The following is a 19,534-nucleotide window of genomic DNA, read 5'->3' as shown; positions in this document are numbered from 1 at the left end:
GACCGGCCATTATTAGAGACCCGGCCGCTATTGGAATACAGGCCAATATTAGAGAATTTACGGTATATATATAGCCCTTCCTTGTCATGCACATCCTTGTGACGTTGGCATATGGTGTAATTTTCTATTTCTTCAAACTTTAAAATCCTTGCAACAAACTAAATTATAATTAAACTAAAATGCTTTCTTTAAACCAAACTATGATGTTCCTCTTATATTTGGGGGTTTTATGTTAGAATATTTTGCAAAAATATGTTGTGTTGCATGTTGGGATTTTGTATCTAAAGGCTAACGTTTCCCATTTTACGTGCATTGCTGCCAGGTTGGGATGTGTCCCAATGTGGCAGTTTAGGCTGGCTGTCTATAGGTAAAAAATGTTTTTCTTTAGATTTATGGCCTAACTGATCATTAGACTTTAATTCAAATTGGGCGAGGGTTCGTATATGCAGGAGGGTTATGACATTTTTTTGGGCTGGAAAACGTGAGTCAGTGACATCTGACAACCCTGCTAAAGTGTTGACATTACGCAGCAGCACCAACTGTTGCATCCGTGTTAATAATCAAAGCCGGGCAAACCGCATTATAGAAGTCTTGGTGATGGTTGTCAACTGATGAAGATGATGGATTGGTTAATTCACAATGTGTTTTCGTATTGAGTTTCACATTTCAGACGCACACTTTTTACAGCGCTTCAATTTTTTTTCGACGACGGGGGTGGGGGGGGGGGTGCCGGTGTAGATGCAAAAATGCCAGGGCGGAATATCGTTCCAACTCCAAGCCTACTTACAATAATATGTAGATGTACTGCACGGAAATTATTTGATTCAAAATAATAGTGTTAAAGTCTAACCAGTATTAGGAACAATAGTAGCATTGGATGCATGATTTGCTCTTCAACCAAAGGGTCTTCGGTTCAGGCGCCTATGTACGGCAGCCTCACTTTTATCAGTTAGCCCCAGGGCAGCTGTGGCAAAGATGTAGCTTGCCATGCGTTGTATAACTATGGTTGATTTATCGTTAACCAGTGTGGAATCACATTTTTCCTTGGCCTATTTTGTGAGACAAAATGCTTTTGAGTGTGCCTGTTTGAGTAGGAGTAATGATAGAGACATCCTGACCATTCACTATGCTGTACTGTTTAGGGGGACAGAAAGCAGATGCCTCCCTACTCTAGACAAGGGTGAAGGGAAAGTCATGAGAGATAATGAGTTCACACAGCCTCCTTCATGCCATGGCTAAAATTTATGTCCTTGATTAACTTAAGTGTTTCTCTTGGGAAGACTCAATGTTCGTGTGTGAGAATTCTATTTATATACAGGCGTGGGCAACTACCCTACCAGAGCCACACTAAAGGCTGATTTATACTTCAAAACTAAGTCGTTTGCGTAGGTGTCGCAGTGAACAAAAAGTCGTCCCCGCCCCTCCGCAGACACTCTGCTGCAAATCTCCCATATTGTAGGTGACCGCAGACAGGAGGCCGGCTTGTTTTGTTTTTCACCACAACTGGTGAAGTTGGACCAGCTATAAGAGCGAGGTGTACAAAAACCCTTGGACCCTTTTTCCAACTGGATCCCCGCTCATTTTCCCCGTCATGTCCCTCCGTTGTCGGACAAACTCGCACCCACTTACTCGGCCATATCTAGATCCCAAGCGTATAGCGTGGATCAGGCTTCAATACTGGGCATAAATCAACAATGTCTGCGTCAAGCTCATTGCGACACACTGCTGCAGGAGTATAACCAGCCCTTTACAGTTCAACTGTTTTTGTTGTTCTCCTCTGCAGAGTAAAATAAAACTTTTTTTTCCTTGCATATTGCCTCTCAGTACTCATTCTAACTTCACACCAGGGTTAAAGGAATAGTACACCCAAAACATGATTAGCCTTCATTTTCTACTCACCCCCATGCTGAACAACACTCTGGAGTACTTTTTTGATATCTTTCATCTGGTTTGGTCTGCCGCGGTTTCCGTAGCGTCGTGAAGTCGCAGGCGCGCGCTTTCAGGAAATCCTATACACCACTGTTTATGCTCTAAAAACATTCTAAATGACTTTGTTTCGAGTAAATTCTGGATGCTACCCACTCAGGACACTTGGAATACATTGGACGAGCAGTATGGAGGAATATTGACATGTTTTTTGTGGACTTTTATGGACCTTTCTGTCTCGGGTACCATAGATCTCCATTATTTGAATGTCAGCAGACAGCAAGAAGCCTCCCAGATCTCCAGATGCATTTGAGATATCAAAAAAGTACTCCAGAGTGTTGTTCAGCATGGGGGTGAGTAGAAAATGAAGGCTAATCATGTTTTGGGTGTACGATTTCTTTAATGGTTCAGTCAAAGTATTCAGTATTAACCAATGTGATTCTAACTCAACCAATTTACAACGGTGGCTTCCCATAGGACCTCACACAAATTAACCAATATTTTGGTCAAAGGAAAAAGTTTGTTGGTTTGGTCTTTTTTGAAATCGGTAAAAAATCGGTAAAAAACAAACAAAAAAAACACTACCATATAAGATGGGCTGTTTTAACCAAAAGATTGGCTGGACACAGAACTAGGGTGTAACTTAGGGTGTAACATTGTATTTAATTTTTTTTTCTTCTAAATTATTATTCGAAAAACCTTTCCTTTGTGTTAACTAAACTACTATCCTTTCTCAAAAAGGGGTTATAGTAAGCTAATTAAATGGTAAATGGCCTGTTCTTTTCAAACACTTTTTCAAGTCAGGAGATTTCAAAGCGCTTTACACTACATTCAGTCATTCACCCATACACGCACACACTCACACACTGATGGTGGCGAGCTGTATGACATCATCCGCACGCCGGACTGGAGTTGTGACAGGCAGCCCGGGCAAAAGACTAAGCTCTACCACTTCTATTCATTCGGCTAGCTAATCCGAATCATTCAATTCCATTTCGAGAGTGAGATCATCTGTGGTAGTAGCACTAGACATCTTCCAGGCATGTGAGTAAAACTAGCTGCAGTTCAGTGGACAGGATGAATGAATGGTAGCCGGCACACGCGGATGACGTCATACACACTCCGCTTTTTTAAAAAATATATAAAAATAAAAAATATAACCGCGGATGTCTGGGGGGACAGTAATTCGCCTACATGTTATGAATGCCAACGTACCATAAAGAATAATTGATGAACCGTTTAGTTTGTGCCTTCAACTCGTTACCCATAGGAAGACGTTACTTGGATATAACCTAACCGTATATCTTCAGAGCAGCTCCAAATGACACAAAACTCATATGGGTGAGTAGAACATGATGTAATAACATAAAATCAAGGGCCCAATGTAAAAAACTACGACTCTTAAAGGATACTGGTCTTTGGCCATATAGAAAAAAAACAAAACACAAAGTTATATGAAGATTTATTTCTTGAGAAAGCCTCAATAACATATGCTCTCACGTAACTCTATTGTAATATAAAAGAAGAGACAAAATATTTCATTCATTTTAGTGTAGTGTTTGTGACTATAGATCATGTCAAGGAAAGGATTGTGGGATTCCTGATACCACCTTAGCTCATAACTTTTAAAGTCATTACAATTACTACATCCTTTTAGAAATTGTGCAAATAGATTTTTTTTCTTACTGTCACACTTTAAAATAAAGAAAAAAAGAATAATAAACATGTAACATATTTAAGGTAATGTATGAGAAGTACAGAATACTTAAAAACATATATATTTATTAAGCAGTTTATCATCTAACTTTAATTGGAAGAAAGCCCCAGAGTCCACGGATATAAGCCAAAAATAAAAAGCTGGATCAAATACATTTTATGGACAACTTTGTATTTCATTATTAATAATAGAGAATAGAAAATGTAAGAAGAACAATCATCCTATTAAAAAATGCTTTAAAAAGATTACTTATTTTAGAATAGAATAGAAAATCCCTTTACTGTCCCAGAATGGGGAAATTAAAAATATTTGACCATATATTTTAAACATTGTAGAACTTAAAAAACATTTAATGAGTTCACCAAAACCAGCCATTAAAGATGACTTCTAAAAGCATATATAGTGGGAATCTTCTAAAGAAAATATATTTTACTACTCTAATCCAAACTTTATTTTCAAATGTAAAGTTTAATTTACCAAGTCACATTGCAGTATCTTTGAAAACACTTTCTTTGACTAATTTGGAATTTGTGGATGTGGAGTTTTAGCATATTTTTTTGTAAGAAAACAAGTTTATACATTTTATGTTATAAACTTTTCTAACAACAATTACCACTGTTATGAAACTGCTCAACTAAACTGAAAAAAGCCTGAATAAAATTATTGTCCAAATTTGATTAATAATCACGTAATGGTAGCTTCACAAAAAGTCTGCAAAATATTTTCTCAGTATTCATTACCTGTTATCCCAACATAGATTTATGGGCTTTATAAATGAAGCTGGAAGCTCATCATTCATCAGACTCCTTTGAATTTCAGATTTTATAGGTCACATTGAGGAACAAAGCTTATTTCTGATGTATTATCTCTAAATAAAAAAGTTTATCTAAGTTTTAGGATAGCTATGAAGTTATGTTGTTTTTCGTTATCTTCACATAAAGACTGTGGGACACTGGGAACAACCTGCATTACACATGAAAGAGAAACCGAATTAGCCCACCTTCATATTTTGGAACAATATTTTGGTATGTAGGTGAGTACAGAGTGTTGTTTGTTTTTATTGTTGTTGTTGTTATGTTTTATTTATTTATTTTTCCATTTCATGTGATTATTTTTCAGATATTCTGGTAAATCTTCTTCCAAATGGTTGGGAAAAGCAATTATTCAGAGTCATTTTTCTTCTCTTCATCACTGGAAGACACTGCAGAAATAAAACATAAAAGGTTTCATCTTATTTATGGAAAACAGTAACTAAAAACATTAAAAAACAAACCAATTTTATTTGATTAGCGAAAGTAAAGCAGAGGGGTTGTGGTAGAAAAACTAAAAAAAAAAAAGGAAATATTTTATTTTAAAAGGTTTGACCCAGAAATTTTATTAAAAATAAAGAATAGTCATTTTTACTGGTCTCATAATGAGAATTAAAATTTGGAGGATTCAATTTTGTTGATATTTTTTTATTGCCTGACATTTCTACTTTTAACTGAGTAGAAATTCATGGCTGCAACTAACCTGACGGACAGTTGGTCCCAGAATCCCCACCTACAAATGAAGGCATAGATTGATATATCTTCATGCTTATATACATCTCAATAAAAGAATAACCATAGCTATATCTGGCATTTGTATTTTAACACAATAAAGATATGATTTATAAAAAGTACTTACTTGAATCAGAGGATGTACTTTTAGTGTCTGTTAAGACAAAAAATAGTTTGTCATTTATTTGAATGAATACCAGCCCATTAAGGTTTGGTGTTTTTTTTTGTTTTTTTTAGTTGTTTTTATTCACAGAGGGACTGTGCTACAAAAGGGACATAAAAAAGCAATTTTATAAGTGGTAAAATTGACAGAATAATCAGTTCTATTATACTATTAATTCAAAAGGTAAAAATATGAAAATAATTTAAAAAGAAAACTCACCAAGGAGCCCTTTCTCTTGCTCAGGTTTATTTTCATCAGAGGCTGTGGGGGGTTTATCTACACACAAGATTCAAGCAAAAACAGTAAATACAGGACTCACTGCTTTTAGCTGTTTTTGAACAGAACATAACAGAATCATAACTTTTTCCCTTATTTGGTTTTATTGGGTTTATCGTCATTACTACTTGCAGATAAACAGCTTACATAAAATATTAATAAGAATATAAGGGCTGATCTATCTGTAAAATTGTTGTTTCACCAAGTTTGTTATATATTTTTAGAGGATGAAAGAGAAGCTTATTTTAAGCTTTGTAATCAGCATTGCAACACAGGTCATTTTATCACAAGTACAGTACATGTAACAAATATATATGGTATTAATTATAATTTTGCATATTTGCATTGTTTTTTTACTGGTTTCTCTGAAATAACTGTTGATTCATTCATCCATTCATTCGATATGTGACTTACAGAATTAGTGTTCCATTTAAAACAGCATTCTAGCTTACTAATTTTAACTCCTTTTTTTATTTCTAATTTCACATTTCTCAAGTTTTTAACACCATCGTCTTGAAATATTCCTGAGTTAAAAGTTATTTTATGAAACCAACTCTACAACATTCTATCATGACTTTCAATGCATAAATACACTTTATTTAATTATATAGAATGTAACACTTACCCAGCAGACTGTCTTTTTCCTCTTTTTTAGTATCTTTGGATGAATTATCTGTAAAGAAAATTAGAACATCCATACTTTCACCTGTTTTATGTAATTCATCAATCAATAAATTTTATTTTATTATGAAACTATTATCACATTTTGCGGAGCCAGCAGGCTAAGAATATCCAAAAACTATGGATATAGAAACAGAATACACTTGCAATAAAACATGAATCTTCATTTGTGTGCCACAAATTGTGGTAATCGTCTTTCTGTATCACCTTCTAACAAGGTGCTGTTTTTTTTTTTTTTTCTTTTAATTATAATAATTGACATCTTCACCTCATCAATTTGTAAAGGAAGGTTAAAGCAACTTACTGCCTTTTAATATCCCACATTTTCTTGTTTAATTGCTTTCAAAATATTGACTTTGAGATAAAGCAAATCCATTCTAGAATAACTTAATATAATCCCTTAATATATGTAAGGGATTATTTTATATATATAAGATATCAATTATAATAATCCTTAAGATTTTACAGAGATTAGTTTTAGCATTAAAGAAAATAAGAGCATGGTTAATGAAGGAGTCATTTTGTTCGGTGTTAAAATGTCACTGCTATTCATTGAACCCTCTGCTATTTGAAACATTTATATACATCCGACACTAGGAAAGTTCAAGATTTAAACTATAGGATTGTTACCACATTGCAGAAAGAACATTTTTCAAAGTTTAGAAAAGTATGCCTGCAACTTACCTGAACCAGTGCTGACAGAAACAAGACCTACAAACAAAGACAAATATTGGTTTACATTAGTACTTAAACACAGCTGACTAATCTGAAAAATGGATCTCAGTATGTGTGACAGTTGTACTTATTACAGAGTACTAAGAAAGTTGACAAATGCACAGCAAAGAAATAAAGTACTTACTTGGATTGGAGGATGTATTCTCGTCGCAATCTATTAATATAAAACAATAGTAAATTAAAACATTAAAAAACAAACCAATTTCATTTTATTAGCAGAAGTAAAGCAGAGGGGGTGTGGTACAAAAAAATAAAAGAAAGGAAATATTTTATGTTAAAAGCTTTGACCCCAAAAAATTAAAATGAAAGAATAGTCATTTTTACTGTACTCCATCCATTTTCTAACACACTTATTCATTTAAGATAAAAAGATAGCTTTGTATGACAGGCTTCTATATTCTTTTATCCTAATATTGTATGACCCATACTAAAAATCACAATACCAAAGGCCCTAACAAGATAATAGTTTAAAACAAGATTTTAATGCATAAACTTTGAAACATTTATTTTTGGAAAAACAGGAAGATTTTTCCAAACAAACAAAAAGAAAACTGCTGTTGTCGTCCTCTTAAAACAATTAAAATAAAGGTTTCATTTGAAGGCTAATATAGATCAAAGGCATGCTAATGTTGAGATTGAATTTTATGCAAACACTCCAGTGATTGGCAGAAACCAGGGCATAATTGTGAGGTCAGAGCGAAGGAAAAATAAGTACTCTACATGAAAATTATTTTAAAAATACCTAAACCTGAGTTTAAATATGTAAATGGAGGAGGTGCTCAACAGATACATGCATATACAAAAGTTTTGTATCAGACATTCCATTTTATCAACCAGCTTTGATGTTTAAATACTGTAGACTAGAACAGCTGATACATTGTTAGAGGTTCTAAATATTTTATTTTGGGAAAATTCTTTTCCTTTTCTTATTTGTATGGGAAGTAATATCTGTGTTTCATTAGAAAATGATAGATAACTTTTTCACAATAACGATCTTACAGGCCATCTAGCCACCCTAATTTATATCATTTACTGTAAATGTGGCTTTGAATGCTCTTTAACCTAGCTGCAGAACTTTTTATAATACAAATATTAATATTAGAGACATCTAGTAAGGGAACAAAATTAATATCAATTATATTATTATAAGTACAGGAAAAGCCTTCTTACCCAGTCGCTTTGTCTTCAGTTTAAGGACAAGAAGTACCACACCAATGGTCACAGCCAAAATCAGTGGAATGGCAACACCAATAATGATAAGGAGTGAATTTCCGCCATCAGCAATGAGAGTGTGATCTAACAAAAAAAAAATAAATAAATCTTATGAGTTCTAGTTTACTTCCAGCAGATCAGTTTTATTTTTCATGTAACCCATTCAAATTTATATCTATTTCAAAACAGTTTAAAAGCTTAGAATGTGTTTAAAAGAAAAGTATTTGTCCTTTTTATAGATGCATTGTTTACTTTAATTCAAGTATTTCAGAAAAAAACATAGTTTTTATTGGTTAAACTTTTTTCTTAATGCTCAAAAGTTCAACTTTTTAATTTAATATTAATGTAATGAAAAGTCACAAAGTGACAAAAATGAAACCACGCTTAATGTACAGCCTGTAAGTCATTCATTTAAAGGAAATATTTCACTTGGTGAATTGAGAATAAATGACCTTTTTAGTCAGATTATTTAATTTCTCTTTGGGATCAAGAAAGTAGTTTGAAATTTTATTTAAATATTTACTGAATATTATGAATATGTTGCAATGATGAAAAGGCATTTTAGTTATCATCTAAAAAAAATCCTGCTTCACCTCATCTTTTTCCAATTGTTCAACCATGTATACTGATTTTAGGGAATATTAGTCTTTAGTTCTTTTGTGACCCCCTAAGATTAGTTTTTAACAAGCTCTTAAAGTAACTTTGACAAGCCAGACACTCGTTGAAAGGTTTGTTAGTGTTCAATTACTTTTTTATCTGTGGATAGTGGCTCCTACAGTAGTTACCTGGAGTTTCAAACTGTTAGAAATGTTTTGAAACCTTAAAATGTCAGTGATTCTTTCTAGTTTTGTTTTTAATCAACATTATTAGCGTAAACAGAAACCTCTGTTTAGGTGAAGCTAAATATTTCAGACCCTCAGCAATGTGTTGAATAAAATTCATGGCAAGTATGTAAAACAAGCCTTATCTTTAGTGTTAATCTACTAATGTTTGTTTTTTTGTGATATGTATAAGGACATTTTTTTGTTAACTAGAGGTTATCAGAACATTGGGAAGACATTTAGTATGCTGGATGTTGAATTTGGAGAACTGATCTTGGTCAAACCAACAACAGCATTGATTTTAACAGTGATGTCGGATGTAGGGGTTTGCCCTGAAATGGAAAAGGATTGAAGGTTCAAGCCCCGGCTCCGACTTTCAGTGTCCTTGTGTCATTGGGCAAGACACTGAACCTGCATTGTCTACTGACGGTGGTCAGACTAGGGTACTGACGGTGGCGCCGGTGTACACCAGCCTCGCTTGAATGGGTGAATGACTGAATGTAGTGTAAAGCGCTTTGGTCAAGTCTCCTGACTTCAAAAAGTGCTATATAAGAACAGGCCATTTACCATTTAAATACAAAATCAGGTCTAGAAGTGCATCTAAAAGGTCTCTTACCCCATTTGTTTTCAACATGCAATTTAGAGCCAGGATGGTTGACCTCACAGGTGTAGGTGGAAACATCAGACTTCAGAATCTCTACATGGAGTTTTTTCTGAAAGGTGTCGTCATCATTTGGAAGAACCCCGGATTCCGTCAGCCCGTCATCCTTGTGCAGTACACGTCCATTTCTTCTGATATTCATAATGATGTCTTTAGGGTAGAAGCCGGTGGCCAGACAGGTCAAGATGACGTTTGATTCAGTTTTGGCCTTTCGTGTGTACATGTGCACTTTGGGTGGTTCTTAAAACAGACAATAAGATATGGATCAGCGGGGAGACAATTCAACCATCATACGATTTAATTTTTCTCCATTTAATATGTTTTCCTATATTTTAAAGTTAGTCATCTATTAAGGAAACAATTATATTTCTTTGATAAATCCTTACCTTATCTTTCACACCTGCCTACTTTAAATGTAAACTATGATGTCTAGACATACAGTATGTTTTCATTTAATACCAAAGATCCCTCTATCTTTGACATTTTTACAGGTCTATTGAAAAGGGGCGACAGTGGTGTCGGATGTAGGGGTTTGCCCTGAAATCGAAGGATTGACGGTTCAAGCCCCGGCTCTGACTTTCAGTGTCGTTGTGTCCTTGGGCAAGACACTTCACCTGCATTGTCTACTGATGGTGGTCAGAGGGCCCGGTGGCGCCAGTGTACGGCAGCCCCACTTCTGTCAGTGAGTCCCAGGGCAGATGTAGCTTGCCACCATCAGTGTGTGTGCGTGAATGGGTGAATGAATGTAGTGTAAAGCGCTTTGGTCTAGTCTCCTGACTTGAATAAAGGCGCTATATAAGTACATGCCATTTACCATTTTACCAAAGAACAATCATTCAAATATAAATGCATGCTTTATAATATACGTACTGGCGTTTTCAAGCTGTTCTTTCCCATAGTCTCTGAACTTGCTCATCCACTCCATACACTCCTTCTCCAAGTAGCCCTTGGTGTATTCCTTCAGGACCTGGACATCATCCCACTTCCTCTTGGTTTCCAATGCTGCTGTAATTGGAGCAACCCAAACCTGTTTGTCATCATCGAAGGACAGAAAGTCCTTTCCATCATAATTGTACATGTCCATCCCCTTGACAAACTTCAGAGAGCCGTCTGGCTTAGTTTCACCCACACAGCCGTGCATCCACTGAAGAATATGGGTATCTGTTGGAAAACAAAACAGGAACAACTAATTAATATGGAAAAAGTGATTTTCATTCAAAATTAGAGTAAGGAAATAAACTAAAACATCTTTTCTAGTAAGAGTAATAGTGTTTGGATAAGTCATTTATTTACAATAAGTTTTATAATTTTTATCATTGATTATAAATACTTTCATATCCTCAGATCTTACCGGTGTCATTCTGTCTCATTCGTTTCATCAAAATGTCGATGTTGACCTTGAACCATTGCTCCTTGCTCTTTCTGGACTGGGTGCCTTTTTCCCAGTACTCTTTTTCAAGGTGATCTTGCATCCATTGCTGTTTGTGAACCTTCTTTTGGTGTTCGCTGTCATAGTAATCAATCATCCTGTGATCCAGCAAACCCATAGCGGTGAACTCATGTAGCCCCGGGAGAGTGACAGGTTTGGAGAAGGCCGTGTAGATGTAAGTGAGGGAGTGCAATTCTGGAAGATTTGAGACAGAAAAATAAGGAAGTGAATTATTTGCTAATGATGAGATATGGTAACATTTAGGGTTCAAATTCAAAATAAATTAACTCAGTTACAGCAAATGAATTACAGCAGTTAAATCCTGATTATTGCTTAGCCAAACACAGCTTGATTCATATTAGCTTATCTTGGAAACAAAATTAAAAGAGAGAATTGAGAGGAATTCATATTGTGATGGCCAAACCCATGGCCACACCTTAAAAGTTGGTACTATACATGGGCCTTCACCTTTATTTACTAAATCGTACACATACTTTTAAACTTTATTCTTAGTTCAAATACATGTTTTCTATTTGAAAGCGCACATTTAGTTCACTGTGTTTGATCCACTTATTCAGATTTTCTTTGTGAGTTTTTGTCACTAATGTTTGTTTCCTACCTTCCATGGTGCTTAGGAGTTTGGCCAGACTAGAGATGGCAGCCAGGGCTTAGATTCAGATCTGGGGGGAAAAGGGGAAATTGGACTGTTCCACCAGCTGCTGCTAAAATGGGGGGATTTGAATTTTCCTTATTTTTCTCTTTTTTTTTGCATTTTAATTTGAAGTTGTTTTGCAGCTGGTGTGGTTTCATTTCTTGTATATTAGTTTATTGCCAAACCTAACTGTACTGCTGTGTTTAGTAATTTGTTATTGTTTGATTAGTTTTAATTACCCCTAATATGTTATTGGTCTGATCATCCAGTGTGTATATATACCCTTTTGTGTCATTTCTTTGTAAGATTAGTTATGTTTGGTTATGTAGTCAGTTAGTTTGTCTTTTTGATTGACCTTTTGTCAATCAATCAAAATACTTTTTGTAAGTTTTTTTTTTTTTGGTTAAAAATAAAAACCTTGTTTTTGAATTAATCCCTGTGACTCCTCATTCTTTTTACCTGTCCCTTTTAATTGCCATATGCATTTTCCTCATCAACATTGGGTCAAAAAGACAAAATGTCACACTATTCTTGTAGAAATAAAAATGTCATCCAAAAAACTTACATAACAACAACAACAAAAAAAATGTCTAAAAATAATATACCAAACGCTCCATAGAATGGAGCAATTCAAAGCTGCTGGTGCTCAGTCCTGATCTTGAGACACTTTAAATGAGTGTTTCCTAAATTCCAACCCAAATCTGATGCAAATCAATTACTTATCCGTAATGTTGCTGAGTTATCGGTGCCAAGAAGGGGGCCAGGGGTGTTAATGTCTACCCTTTGCCTATCATTGGCCACCCCTACCAGCTGATATATTATTTCCATTGAAACATATTGTACCTCCTTTGTTTTAGAGGGGAACAAGCAAACCAGAAGGTTTGCTCTAAACCAGAAGGGGGCAGCAGTGATACTCTCAGAATGTCCTAACAAAGGGATTTTCCAGTTGTTAGTAAATTATTCTCAACACCATAATAGCATTAAATAAGATGAAACAGGACCTCTTGCTCTTTTCAGAACAAGGTTTTTGGGCTTTATGGGGAAGAAGGGAAAATTATGAGTCTCGCTCATCAAGGAGTCTTCTATGTCATTAAAGATAAACAACAACCCAGTCAGTACATATATAATGCAAAACCATAATCGACTTAGACAACATAGATTTGTATCGGCTTCAACAAAACCTGACCTCTCATCACTCATTATTTAGTAAATTATATATACTCTGCTTGTTCATTTTCCTGTTGGTACTGTGCTATTAGAGTAGACTGACATTAAAATAGTTTTGGCCTCTATCAGTTTTCAGCCACACCTCAGTGCCCAGTTTTTCATGCCTGACCAGTGCCATCCTAATGAGCATTTCATGGCTCTGCCACTGCTCTTAGAAAGACTCCAAGATGCGTCTGACACAGGATGTGCTTTGAAACAGCAGAAATCTAACAAATATTCATATCAACAATCCACCAGAACCCACAGACCCCTGTATAGGTGTCAAAACCTTTTCAGAAAAACAAAACAACACTCCACTTGTCTCAGATTTAAGCCTGTTATGTGATTATTTGACACTGACTGTTTTCTACTGACCATCTATCAGTTTAATGCTTGTTTCATAAGGAACCTATATAATGGACTTATTTTACGGTAGAAAAAAGTTCTTATGTAACTTCAATAAATAATTATTAGTAGGCAAAGAGTAATACTGGATTTAATTAGCAGTTATTATTTGTCATATTCCAAAATAAACTGGATATGGATTTATTTCAGAACAAAAAACGTAATTAATGTTTGCATCCACTGTGATGGGGGGTGCTGTCTGACATGTTTTAAGTTGATGGCCACACCTTTATTCGGTTTACTTGTAATAATTAAAGTGATCTAACCTGGTTCGTTTGAGGAAAACTTCTGTTTTAAAAATAAAAACTAGTTTAACAAGAATCTTCTAAACCTTACAGGGAGAGAAACAATAAAGCCATCATTGGCTCAGGAAATATCATCTCCAAATATGAGAAAAGATTATAATCCATACTGTAAAAGAGATCTCACAAAGGCTAAAAACTTGTCCACTATTATGGCTTTGAATAAACTCAAGTACTCCTCTAAGTTCTGATGCGTTGATCCTAGTAAATCGAAGGCTAAATGTAAAAACCTAACTTCTGATTTTGTCTTTGAAACGGACTGGAAACGGAATCAAGGCACTGTCATCCTCTTCTGTTTACAAAACTAAATAAAAACCAAGAACGAAACTTGAAGATTCAATAAATAATATTAGATGGGATCCTGTTTGCCTTTTAGGCATAGTTTAAACACTTATTTAAATGAAAAACTTGGCTTCAGTCAATCAACTGTGCTGTTTATCCCATACAACCTGGAACATTGTTTAGTTATAATGTTCCAAATCACTCAAAATATGAATATTTTCCATGGAGAGCATTAAAGAAAAAAAAAAATGATAAGAGATTATCTGGCTCTCAACATTTGGTTGGTTCAACAAACAGTAAAATACCCTTTAGGTGGGATCTAAAATAGAAGATAAAGGCATTAATTAAAGACTACCATACAGTAATGACTGGTTCTCTTTTCTCTTCATGTTACTGTTGGGTGTTTTTATGAGGCTCGTTTGTGCAGATCAAATTGTCCCTCTTGGGTAATAAAGTTTACCTTTGACCCCTTAGGATTGTTACTCCCTAATGTAGATGGTTTTCTTTGCTTCCTGAACGCTGTAACTGATATGTTTTCACAGACCAGTAAATGCATCTGTTGGCTTTTTCAGCCCTTTGATCAACTACCAATGATTTTAAATTAGTTTTTGTTCTTCCATATCAGTAAAAACCAACAGTTTTTATGATACTGTTTGAAGGTTGTTGTTTTTTTAATCAACTTTTAAACTTTCCAACTGTGTTTATCTGTTTATCTTCAGTCCATTTTTCAATCCTGATGTCTTCATCATGTAAAAGTTATCTCTCCAATGTTGTCTGGCAGGTTTTAACCTGTCTGCCACACCTTTATTATGTTTCCTTGTAACTATCAAAATGCATTTATGGCTTCCTGGAACAGCTCTTTATGTCACGGTGGAGGAAAATCTGTGAAATTTAAATATATATTTCTGTCTCCTAGAAGATTAACAAGTAAAATGGTCATAGTATTGGTAGACTATACCCATACTATGAAAAAATGGAGGTGTTTGTCTATGACCCAAATGTAGGTGTTTTTCTAGTGCCTCTTTTATATACTAAACAATTATAAAGATATTACATCTGAATTTATTAGATTATGAGGTAGAGAATCATATTGATCATTTACTATAAGAAGTATTGACACTGAAGTAATGAACAGGAACAATGGTGGCACTCAGTTGAATTTTCTTGGGTATTTCAGATGACTGAATTTTGTCCACAGCAGGATTGTTTCCATTTTATAAACTAAATCTATATCACTAAACCTTACACAAATATATTTTCAAACTTTAACAGGAAAAAAAAAACAACAACCGAGGATTCACGACAAACCGCACTAACACTTTTGCTTTCACTTTTAAAAAGATGAAAGTTAATGTCAAAATAAAACCTCAACTTACCACTGTTAACTGTCAGCCCGGTCCCCAAAAGGACCAAAATGGTGAGAAGAGACATTCTGAACCCAAATCAGGTTCTGGTGTTCGAGTAGAACCTCTTATGCCCGGTTGTTGGAAGGCGCTCCTCTCTGTGCTGCTCTAGATTCAGACCTGCTAGACTGGTAGGTAGGATTACAGGTGTTGTTTTTAATCATTGCCATGGTGCTTTCAGGGACTGTCGTCAGTTAGACAACTTTTGCTTTGCTTATAAAATTCTTACTTTTGAACCACTTCCACATCAGCCTCAACAAATTAAAGTTTCAGTAAACATATTTTCAAGTACCTGCTAGTTTAATACACATACCACAATAAAAAAAAACAAAAAACATTTTATTTGATTTATGCAACTTTGACACATGATCAGCTGGTTTTGGTTACATGAAAAAGTCAATTGTTGCAGTCATAAAAAGCGCTCAATTTATCAAATATGTCAAATTAAATTATTGCTACAGCATCAGAAATAATCTCGGACAGCAGAAAATGTGGAACAAAAAAAAAAAAGCAAAAATCTTTAGATAAGAAAAAATACTTTTACCGCCTTATTTCATCAATTAATAATCCAAATCAATGATTAAAAAACATATATGTTGGTCGAACGTCCGCCCCAACCCCTGCATCTCTCAATCACTATATACCGAACTCAGTTAATTGACAGTTCAGATAGATGATCACTACTTAGGCTGTCGGGTAGCAACAGCGGCCTGCTATGAAAGCAAATCCCATAATGCTCCGCGAGGAGAGCTCTCCACGCAAAGCATTCTGGGATATATCTGCTCATTTGGTGACCATGGATGATCACTATATTTAATTTCGAGTTTACTAGTTTTTCATCCACTAGACGTTTAGACACTCATTTAAAATGGCCTAACCACTATATAGTGCCCTATATAGTGGTTAGGGCAGACATTCAGACACAGCCGTCGTCTTTTTGCATGACAATTGGGTTCCTTATTATTTAAGAAATCTTTTCAAGATTATGAAATCATTTCATTAGAATTACTTATCAAGCTCTGCATGAATTTTATTCATTATCATATAAGTCAAAAAGACAGCACACATATATTAAGCAAATTCACTTCATTTAAAGTCTACAAAACCAGTACAAATGTTCCATAAGTAATTGAATAAGGCACAAAAAATGTGTTGAGCTTAACATTTATTTCCCAATTTTTTATCTTAGTCTAAAATGTGTGTGTGTATATATATATATATATTATATATATATATATACACACACATTAGCAGTTTAGCAGATCTAATTTCTTTGCAAATTGAGATATATTTTATGCATAACCAACTTAAAATCAGGTTCTGTAAGTATTTATATATGTAGGATAATTAAATTATGAAGAATTTCAGTGAAATGGATCAAATGTCGAAATGTTGTCCACTATCAATATTCATAGTTCAGCTATCATGAAACATAACATAATCCAGTGAAATTATATGTTGTTATGATTAATATTTAAAACCAAGAAAAGAGATCAATAAAAGCTGGAGCTTAAAAAGGTTCAGTGAACGCACCATGCTGCCTTGTTTTTACAGTCTGTTACTTCCTTGTGTGGTTTAACAGAAATCAGCTCATGTTTCAGGTTTAATATGTTGAGGCTTATAACGTCTATGTTTTTAACCAGAAGTTTAACGTTATTCAGCTCATATTGAAATGTTTCCGTATCTAGAAACTGGATTTTACTAGAAAACTACACCAATGTTTTTGAAAAGATTTTTCAAAGCTCTGTTTGCTAAATGAAAATAAATATCTGCATTGTTAATTGCTCTCCCCCAATAGATGAAAATAAAATTTAAAAAGCATTTTATTGCTCCAAGTGAATGAATCAACAGTTTGCGAAATTATCCGTATTGTTTATCTTCTCCACATGGTTTTACGTCTAAAAAGGAACAAGTTTTTTAACAGAAAACACTTGTGCAGATTTTTATCTCTCCCTTCTCAAGCAAGTACCGTATGTTTTTTACTCAACTCTGTTTAAGTAACTTTTAAGGCAGCACTCTACTGTCAGAAAACGTCTCTGACTTGGAGTTTCCCTACGTCTAACTACACTTAACATATGGCAATTGAATCATATTCTTTATTTTCTAATACACATATTAAAATTGAATTGTTTAATATATTCTGTGACCCTCTTAGACAATTGTTTTTGCATTTTCACTCAACAGAATACAATTAATTTACTATTTACTTTTATGTATAATCACTAGTTTATAGCATTTAAAAGTGAAATTCAGTCATACAAATTGCTTCAAAATATTTGAAAGAAAAAGATCAATAGATTCTCCTACTAATCTGAGTGACAGTATACTAAAAAAACACTCCTGTTTTTCACCTCCATAACAGCTGGTGTGGTTCGGTAATTTTTCAAATCCACATATGTTTGTCAACTTTTGACAATCTATGACCCTTAAAATGCTCAGTTGAAGTTTCAGTCATTTAATTTGGCTTACATCAGCTTTATAAGTTTCACTTTATGTTGGTAACATCACTTTCAACATAGACGTAGTTTTAGTGAGCAACAGATCCATGTTTACCATATTTAGTCTGTAAGTCAAATGATTTAAAAGCTTTTGCAGTGTAAAAGTTACACTTTAGAAGCTCTAATGTCTCACAGGCTCACATGTAACAGCCACTTTTAAGATGCTAAAATTGTTGAAATGCTGCTGTGCTAAACTTAAGGTGAAATAAAATCAAACACCTGCACAGGAAAACCTTAAAAAAGTAACATTCAAACAGAGTAACACTGTGATAACTGACCTATATGATTAAAACAGCTTAAGGACTAAAACCATGTTCACTGTAAAAACCCGCAAAACTTAAGTTTCTTATTCAGAAAGTGCTTTAGAAGCGCAGAAAAAAGCGATACTTTTATGTTGGCATGGCTTGGGTTTAAAGTAGGCAAACTGGTTAAGCAGGCTCCATGACGTGACAAAGGTTTAGATGATTACTCTCCAGTAATCACACCATTTAACTGGCTTCCTTCATTGGATCCACCAGCTGTTGAGACAAAATGAAAAAAGAAATTTATTCACCTTTGACAACATTAAATTAAGACATCCTATTTAATTTTTCTTAACTGAACCATGGAAGACTAACAGCCTTTCTGTTGTTTCTGAGATTAACCTTTTGTTTACCGTCATTCTATTAACCTGAATAAAACAAAATCTACCGAAAGCCGACACGTTGGCAACATCATAACATCCTCAATCAGAAAAACTGTCACCTAATGTGCTGTGATAGTAATACTTACAGCCACGTCCTGAGTCTGAAAAAAAAGATAAAACATCAAGATTAATTTTTATGAATAAACATTTAAATGAAAATCATCTGTGCTTTAGAAAACAGGGTAGAAACACAGCATTAAGTGTTAAAAATAAAAAAAAATACAGCAAGTAGTTATAAATACTAAAAAAAAAAGCTGAATTCCCTTATAAATTAAATGAATTAAATTATGAATTGTTTGCAGTTTTAATATTCTTCAAAATGCACAAGATCTACTTTTCTTTTTTACATCAATGCTAGTGTTGAAGCACAATTTGCCTTTGATAAAAAGGTGTGAAGCCTCTCTGTTGCTTTGATAAAGTATCTTTATATCTATAAATTAATATAAACTAGTGAATAAAAGGAATCTGGTTTGAATTGAATTCTATCTCCATAAGGAATCCAGGTGAAGCTAGATTGTTTCTGAAAGATTTTAACAGAGAAAATAACAATGATGTTTAACATAAGAAGTTCAAAAATATTTTTTTTTGGTTTAGAGGTTTAAATCTTAAAGGATAGCATCTTTAAAATCCAAAAGAAAAGGTAAAAAGATTTTGCTCTTTTAAATTTGAGAAAAATGCTCATCTATAACTAATAATAATCATGAAAATGAACTATTTAGTTGAGAACTAAAGTACTTTTGCTGTGATCTGAAGTTCTATAAATAAAAGGAAAAGAAAAAAGTAAATGTACCATTGTCCTCAGTCATGGGTTGGTTGTTACCATTTACTTCAGCTGTGCCTGCAAACAGAGGTAAATACAAGATATATGAAGACTGTGTTTTGACTTAAGTAGGTTAAGTTAAGCTAATGTTTATCTGAAAATAACTAAGATAATCACTT

The 19,534-nt window shown here is 34.1% G+C and overlaps 1 protein-coding gene across 1 annotated transcript in view; it reads right to left on the bottom strand.

Moving 5' to 3' along the window:
- Positions 1 to 4,698: 4,698 nt before the first annotated feature.
- LOC107105053 overlaps positions 4,699 to 19,534 on the bottom strand; it is a 25,830-nt gene continuing 10,994 nt past the window's right edge. Inside the window, exons 6-18 of the mRNA XM_015405172.1 lie at positions 19,423 to 19,433; positions 15,386 to 15,441; positions 11,085 to 11,357; positions 10,604 to 10,894; positions 9,689 to 9,973; positions 8,210 to 8,335; positions 7,164 to 7,193; positions 6,989 to 7,015; positions 6,249 to 6,296; positions 5,567 to 5,623; positions 5,312 to 5,338; positions 5,156 to 5,185; positions 4,699 to 4,844 (exon numbers count right to left, since the gene is read on the bottom strand). Of these exons, the coding sequence (XP_015260658.1) occupies positions 4,804 to 4,844; positions 5,156 to 5,185; positions 5,312 to 5,338; positions 5,567 to 5,623; positions 6,249 to 6,296; positions 6,989 to 7,015; positions 7,164 to 7,193; positions 8,210 to 8,335; positions 9,689 to 9,973; positions 10,604 to 10,894; positions 11,085 to 11,357; positions 15,386 to 15,441; positions 19,423 to 19,433 (1,302 nt within the window). The 3' untranslated portion in view covers positions 4,699 to 4,803. The remainder of the gene's footprint in view (positions 4,845 to 5,155; positions 5,186 to 5,311; positions 5,339 to 5,566; positions 5,624 to 6,248; positions 6,297 to 6,988; positions 7,016 to 7,163; positions 7,194 to 8,209; positions 8,336 to 9,688; positions 9,974 to 10,603; positions 10,895 to 11,084; positions 11,358 to 15,385; positions 15,442 to 19,422; positions 19,434 to 19,534) is intronic.

This window comes from Cyprinodon variegatus, unplaced genomic scaffold, assembly GCF_000732505.1.
Source record: "Cyprinodon variegatus isolate N-32 unplaced genomic scaffold, C_variegatus-1.0 Scaffold2031, whole genome shotgun sequence".
NCBI lineage: Eukaryota > Metazoa > Chordata > Actinopteri > Cyprinodontiformes > Cyprinodontidae > Cyprinodon > Cyprinodon variegatus.
The sequence above is the reverse complement of the archived record's forward strand: the minus strand, read 5'-3'. Positions and strand labels throughout refer to the sequence as shown.